The sequence below is a fragment of the Helianthus annuus genome, chromosome 14 (genome assembly GCF_002127325.2).
Source record: "Helianthus annuus cultivar XRQ/B chromosome 14, HanXRQr2.0-SUNRISE, whole genome shotgun sequence".
In the NCBI taxonomy this organism is placed as follows: Eukaryota; Viridiplantae; Streptophyta; class Magnoliopsida; order Asterales; family Asteraceae; genus Helianthus; species Helianthus annuus.
The window spans coordinates 118843477-118849476 of record NC_035446.2 but is presented as its reverse complement, the minus strand read 5'-3'; the positions used below and the strand labels follow the sequence as shown (position 1 = coordinate 118849476).

At 34.4% G+C, this 6000-nt stretch overlaps 1 protein-coding gene across 1 annotated transcript; it reads left to right on the top strand.

Annotated features, from left to right (window-relative positions):
- Positions 1 to 386: 386 nt before the first annotated feature.
- LOC110909178 (microsomal glutathione S-transferase 3) lies at positions 387 to 3446 on the top strand. Its single transcript, XM_022154201.2, has 4 exons — positions 387 to 637; positions 711 to 786; positions 871 to 1043; positions 3146 to 3446. The coding sequence occupies exons 1-4, from the start codon at positions 450 to 452 to the stop codon at positions 3219 to 3221; spliced, it is 513 nt and encodes a 170-aa protein (XP_022009893.1). The 5' UTR covers positions 387 to 449; the 3' UTR covers positions 3222 to 3446.
- Positions 3447 to 6000: the final 2554 nt, after the last annotated feature.

The following is a 6000-nucleotide window of genomic DNA, read 5'->3' as shown; positions in this document are numbered from 1 at the left end:
TTCAATTTTGTTGTCATTTTAATTCAAAAGCAAAATCTGGTCAAATTTTTCAGTTAACATCCAATTTTTTTAATCTTTTTCCTCCCTTTCAGTGAAGGGCAAAATTGTCAGATTTTTTTAATTTATTATAATAAAACTTTAATAGACCATTTTGCCCTTCATTAAAAAGGGAGGAAGAAGGCAAAAAAACTGTATGTTAACTTAAAAATCTGACCAGATTTTGAATTTAGATGAAAATAGCAACAAAATTAAAACTAGAGTGACTCAAATTCAAAAGGTTTAAGTTTTAAACTAAATTAACAAAATGATTAAACCCAAACCATTTTGGCAGTTTACTCTTTTAGTTAAATCAAACGTAAGGGATTATTATTTTACAATTCTGAAGTCAAAAGGGGAACATTTAAAACCAATCCAAACCGCAAGAACCTTCTAGCAATTACCCCAAAATCATGCTACAAAACGTCGCCGTTCTTTCCTCACCAGTTACCAGCCCAATCAGTTTCAGATCATCATCGGAAAAAATGGCCGAAATAGTTGACCTTTTGCCGAAAGAATACGGCTACATCATCCTCAACCTCGTTGCCTACTATTTCCTCAACTTCTACATGTCCTTTCAAGTCGGCAGGGCTCGAAAGAAGTAATATTTCAACCCCTTCAATTCTGTTTTCCGGTTTATGAAACCTAACTAACAATTTTGTTATTTGATGAAGGTACAATGTTATGTACCCTGCACTCTACGCTACTGAAGCGGATACCGAGGATTACAAACTCTTCAACTGTATTCAGGTTTGTACAGATCTGTTGAATTGTTTCATCAAATGTTTTCGCTACCGGTTGAATTTACTTGTTTGGGGTTTTGTGGATGTGCAGAGAGGGCATCAGAACTCGCTGGAAACCCTGTCGATTTTCTTTGTTTTGATGGTTGTTGGAGGGCTTAAACACCCGCTAATATGCAGTGGTTTGGGAGTAGTTTACACGATCGCTCGGTTTTTTTATTTCACCGGTTACTCCTCCGGTGATCCTAACGGCCGGCTCCCCATTGGGTATGTCAATTTTTCAGTATGTTATGATTTGTTGAAATTAAGATACTAAAGTTTAGTCTGTGTTGACTTTTTCGTGGAGCTCGTTTAGACGGGTTAAATAGGTCGATCTGAACACGACTTGTTTATTAAACGTGTTAGAAATAACTAAGGCTGTAAACTTGGTTTAAAAAAGAGCGCCTTAAGCGCGCTTAAACGCAAAGCGACCCTAGGCGCAAAGAGCTGCGCCTTGTGTGACATAAAGCGAGAGCTTTGTACAAAAAGCGGACAAAAATTGAGCTTTTTTGGAAAAAATCCCACTGGGGCGTGAGCTTTTTGTACAACAGGTGTTTTTGTGCTTTAAAGTGTTATACATGTAGCTAAAATGGTTTTACATTAAGGGACTGTTTGTTTACCTCTTAATGAGGCTCTTAATGGTTCAGACCTCTTACTAATTCAGCACTTAATGGTTCAGACTGTTTGTTTCACGAGCAGATGTCTGAATGGTTCAGACATTTGCCTCTGAATGGTTAAGATTTATATAGAGTCTGAATGGTTAAGACCTCTAATCTGAATTGGTTAGACATTTGCCTCTGAAAGGTTAAGCATTATACATGCTCTTAATGGTTCAGACCTTTTACTGGTTCAACACTTAATGGTTCAGACCTCTTACTGGTTCAGCACTTAACCATTCAAATGTTGCCAAACAACCCCTAAGTGATTTATACATTAAATCATATATAAAGCTTATTTATCACTATATTTTGGGTAAGGATGCTAAAAGTCTATAGGATATATATATATATAAAAAATATATATATAAGCACCTTGCGCCTCACGTATGTTATGATTTGTTGAAATTAAGATACTAAAGGTTAGTCTGTGTTGACTTTTTCGTGGAGCTCTTTTAGACGGGTTAAATAGGTCAATATGAACACGACCTCTTTATTAAACGGGTTAGAAATAACGAAATAACTAAGGCTGTAAACGAACCAAACATTCAGCGAACAGTTCGTGAACTGTTGGCCGGAAGTTTGTTCATGTTCGTTCGTTTGATTAATGAACGAACATGAACAAGAAATCAGTGGCGGAGGTTGACCAAAAGTTCCGAGGGGGCGGAAAGTCATGGTACCCAATTTGTATATTGTATAAATATTTAGGCAAAATAATTGGGGGGACAATCCTATATAATTTTAAAATTTTAAAATTTCCGGGCGAAAAATAGGAAATTTTACACATCTAACCGAAACATTGTGGTACCCCCACTTCACTCTAAGCTACGCCCCTGCAAGAAATTCCGTTTGGTTAGTAAATGAACAAACACGAACAAATGTCTCGTTCGTTCAATTGCGTTTGTGAACGTACGGTAATGTGTTCGTGCACATTCGTTCATGTCCGTTTGTTTATGTTGCTCATTAAAGATTTTCTTTTATAATTTATTTATTTTATCTAAGCTTTTTATATGCTTTAATTCTTATTTATCTCCTTACCCAAACAAATAAAATAGGAAACTCCGTCTCCACCTTATTGATACACCGTTCCACTTTCCTTCTCTTTATTCACGTCGAAAAACATTATCAACCTTCGTTCAACGATTAGGCTTTCAAGGTCTAGTGCCACTCCCTCTCACCATCCACCTCTAGCCACCGCGTCTTTACCGATTTTATCTGTGTTCATTTGTGTTTGTGAATCGTTCGTGAACATATTATATCCTTAGCGAACGAACACGATAAGGCCTTGTTCGTGTGCGTTCAGTTCGTTTACAGCCATAGAAATAACAACTAAATGAAAATCTGATGGTTTTTTTTATATGATTTGTTATTGAAATCACTCAATTAGGATTTAAGATCATAAAGTTTGGCATGTGTTGACTTTTTTGTTCTAACACATGGTCTGGGTTGACTTGGTAGTTGAGAAATGGTGGCCATGTAGTAAGCATGATCACATTAATTAACATTTATATTTGATGGTTGATGGTGGAAATATTTTAAATGGGGTATAAATAGGTCAACTTAAACACGACATGTTTATCAGACGGGTTAAAACTAACAACTAGAAGTTTGATTATTTTTGTGTCGGATTAAGAATTAGCATCCTTATTGTTATTGAGTGTGTTTTGTTTGCAGGGGATTCAATAATTTGGCACTGTTGGGACTGGTGATAGTTAATATATGGTTTGGGGTGAGTCTTTTGAAGGCATAAATCAGAAGCAGTTGACAATGTGAAGAAAATCATGTTATATGGTTCCTAAAATAACTTTGTTATCACTTGTATTGTTTATGAAATGTTGTAGACTTTATGAAGTGTTGTAGACTTTTCTAGTTACAACATTTGATATTTCATTGATCACATCTTTCCTTTTCTTGATAATTAAGAGATGTTAAGGGCTGATGCTCCCTATAATATATTTTCAGATTATGGTTTTCATTTTCTTTTTCAAAATTCATGGGTTTGGTCCTCACTTTTTGTTTGCCGACGGTAACATGGACATTAGGGTCCAAGGGGCAGAGCCCTTAGGCGGGGGTCCTGGGCTGGCGCAAGCAGGATCCAAGGGACAAAGCTCCTAATGAGCCTACATCGAGTAAAAAAAATCCGATTACAATGTCGAATTGCCTATAGAATTTGCTTCTATTATGGTCGGATTGCTTGGTTCTTCATTAGTAAATGATTGTTAGCTTGGTTTAAAAAAAAAGCGTGCCTGAGGAGCCCTAAGGTGCAAAGGGTTAAGCTTTAGGTGACACAAGGCGCAAATGGTTGCACTCTAGGGACATAAGGCACATGTTTTACATAAGGTGCGTGTGAGGCTTGCTGTTTTGACAAAAAATTGGTCCGAGGCGCGTGCCTAATGTAAATGGCTTTTTCTGTGCAGTAAGATGTTGTACAACAAGCCTTTTAGGTTGTACATGTAGGTAATTTATATGTTAAAACATATATAAAACTTATTTATAGCTATATTTTGGTTAGGGAATGCTAAAACCTATGAAATATATAAAACTTTTTTACATAATCACCTTGGGTACAAAATTGGTTAGGGGATGCTAAAACCTATGAAATATATAAAACTTTTTTACATAATCACCTTGCGTACAAAAAACACATAAATTTTGCGCTTTACTCCTCGGTTTTAGACCTCGTCGCCTCGGTGCGCTTCTCGCTTTTTAAAACCGATACTGTTAGTTTTAACTGTTTATCACTTGTAAGTTTAGTTCAGGTTTGTCGGACTTTATGACAACGCTGAAGGGTGTTGGGAAGGACATATCAACTGGATTTCAAGAACCCGGTGAAGCCAAGGGTGACAATGGTTGTTGTGGGAGGAGACGACAAGTAGAAAACCAGCTTTGTGTTATCGGCGGATTGTGCAAACTGCATTATTGATTCGAGTAATGTTAAGAGAAAGAGAAGCGGATGGTTACATTTGGCTTAATTAAAATGGTTAAAAGTGTTACACGCAAGTATAGAAAAGTTGAGAACAAAACCACTAATCTATACTATATAATAAAATAAATCAATTAAGGGACACTTGTCCTTATTTTAAACTATCCTTAATTGTAGATAATTATTATTTAATTTAAATTATTAGATATTTATTAAATTAATATAAATCTTATCAACTCTAAATTATTGGCATAAACTTAACTTAAAGTCTTATCTAAACTAAAAAGTATTGTTTCATTTAACAAAGATAAACATGCATATTATTTAATGTTAATGTTATTATTGCTAACTATGAGAAATTATATTAAACAACTTATTAATCAAACCAAAAATTTAAAATAGTATTAACCTAATTTAAAAAATAATTAAAAAATCCATTTTGATTTAAAAAGATTTTTTTAACAATAGATAAACCCGTGTAATACACAGGGTTTTTAAGGGGTAAGTTTGTAGAATAGTAATCAAGTTTTTAAAGTGTTCCAATCAGGTCACTCAAGTTTCAAATGTGTTCCAATCAGGTCATTCAACATTCATTTTTCATTAAAATTAAGGGTTTTTTTCATTCATTTTATAGGTAACCGTGGTAATGTAGATTTTTGTTTCTTTTTTCTCTTTTATTTGATGCTAACGTCGAGTGATAACGTGGATTGTAACTTGTTTTTTTTAATTTTTAATGTAATTAAAGTTTTTTATTTTTAATAAATTTAATTTCATATATTACAAAATTTATCTGTATGTGGTAGCGACGACGCCACGACGGTAGTGGTTGCGGCAATGGTGCTGGTTGACCAATGCATTTTATACACAATTTATCTGTGTGTTGATTATTCTTAGATGCATTGATTATGTTATGAAATATACTACTTTAATGGGTTCTTTATATTTTGTATCTTACATTGAGAAAATGTTCTAAAATGTTTTATTTAGAGCAAATGAATGAAAGAGCAAAAACGAAAATAAAAGAAAAACCAAAGTCAACATTTGTGATTTGTGTAGTCTTGCAACAGGAAGCAAATTAAAAATTACTGGGCTACATTGCTACACTGCTACAGTGACATAATTGGGCTACATTTAAAAGTAAATGGATTATCTATTGATTAAAATTAGCCCAAAGGATTTCAAAGCAGCTCACGCAGTTCAATTCACTTGGGCTGTCCAAAAACTCACAGCTCTTTGGAAAAAAGCTTGCTCAATATGACTCGCTTTAAAACTGAGTCTAGCCAGCTCGGCTCGCTTAGAAAGTGAGCCTAGCTCGGCTCGTATCAAACCGGATTGGCTTGGTTTCGCTCGCTTGTTAGCTCGGCTTGGTTTAGCTCATATTATTTTACTTTTAATATATATTATTTATAGATATAATAAATTTAAAAAAAATTGATTATTATTTGCATGTGTTTTGGAGTGCAATTAGATATATATGTCATATTTGAGGGTTGATTATGATGCTAATAAACTTATGGGTCAAGTTATTCTACAAAAGCTTCTAATTGTAAGTAGTGTAAGAAGGATTTATAGAGTGACAAGTGTCCAATAACCTAAAATTAAACCT

Coding starts and splice junctions, on each gene's coding strand:
- LOC110909178 (XM_022154201.2), top strand. CDS start 450: ATGCTACAAAACGTCGCCGTTCTTTCCTCACCAGTTACCAGCCCAATC. Junction 787..870: donor AACTCTTCAACTGTATTCAG/GTTTGTACAGAT, acceptor GTGGATGTGCAG/AGAGGGCATCAGAACTCGCT. Junction 1,044..3,145: donor AACGGCCGGCTCCCCATTGG/GTATGTCAATTT, acceptor TTTTGTTTGCAG/GGGATTCAATAATTTGGCAC.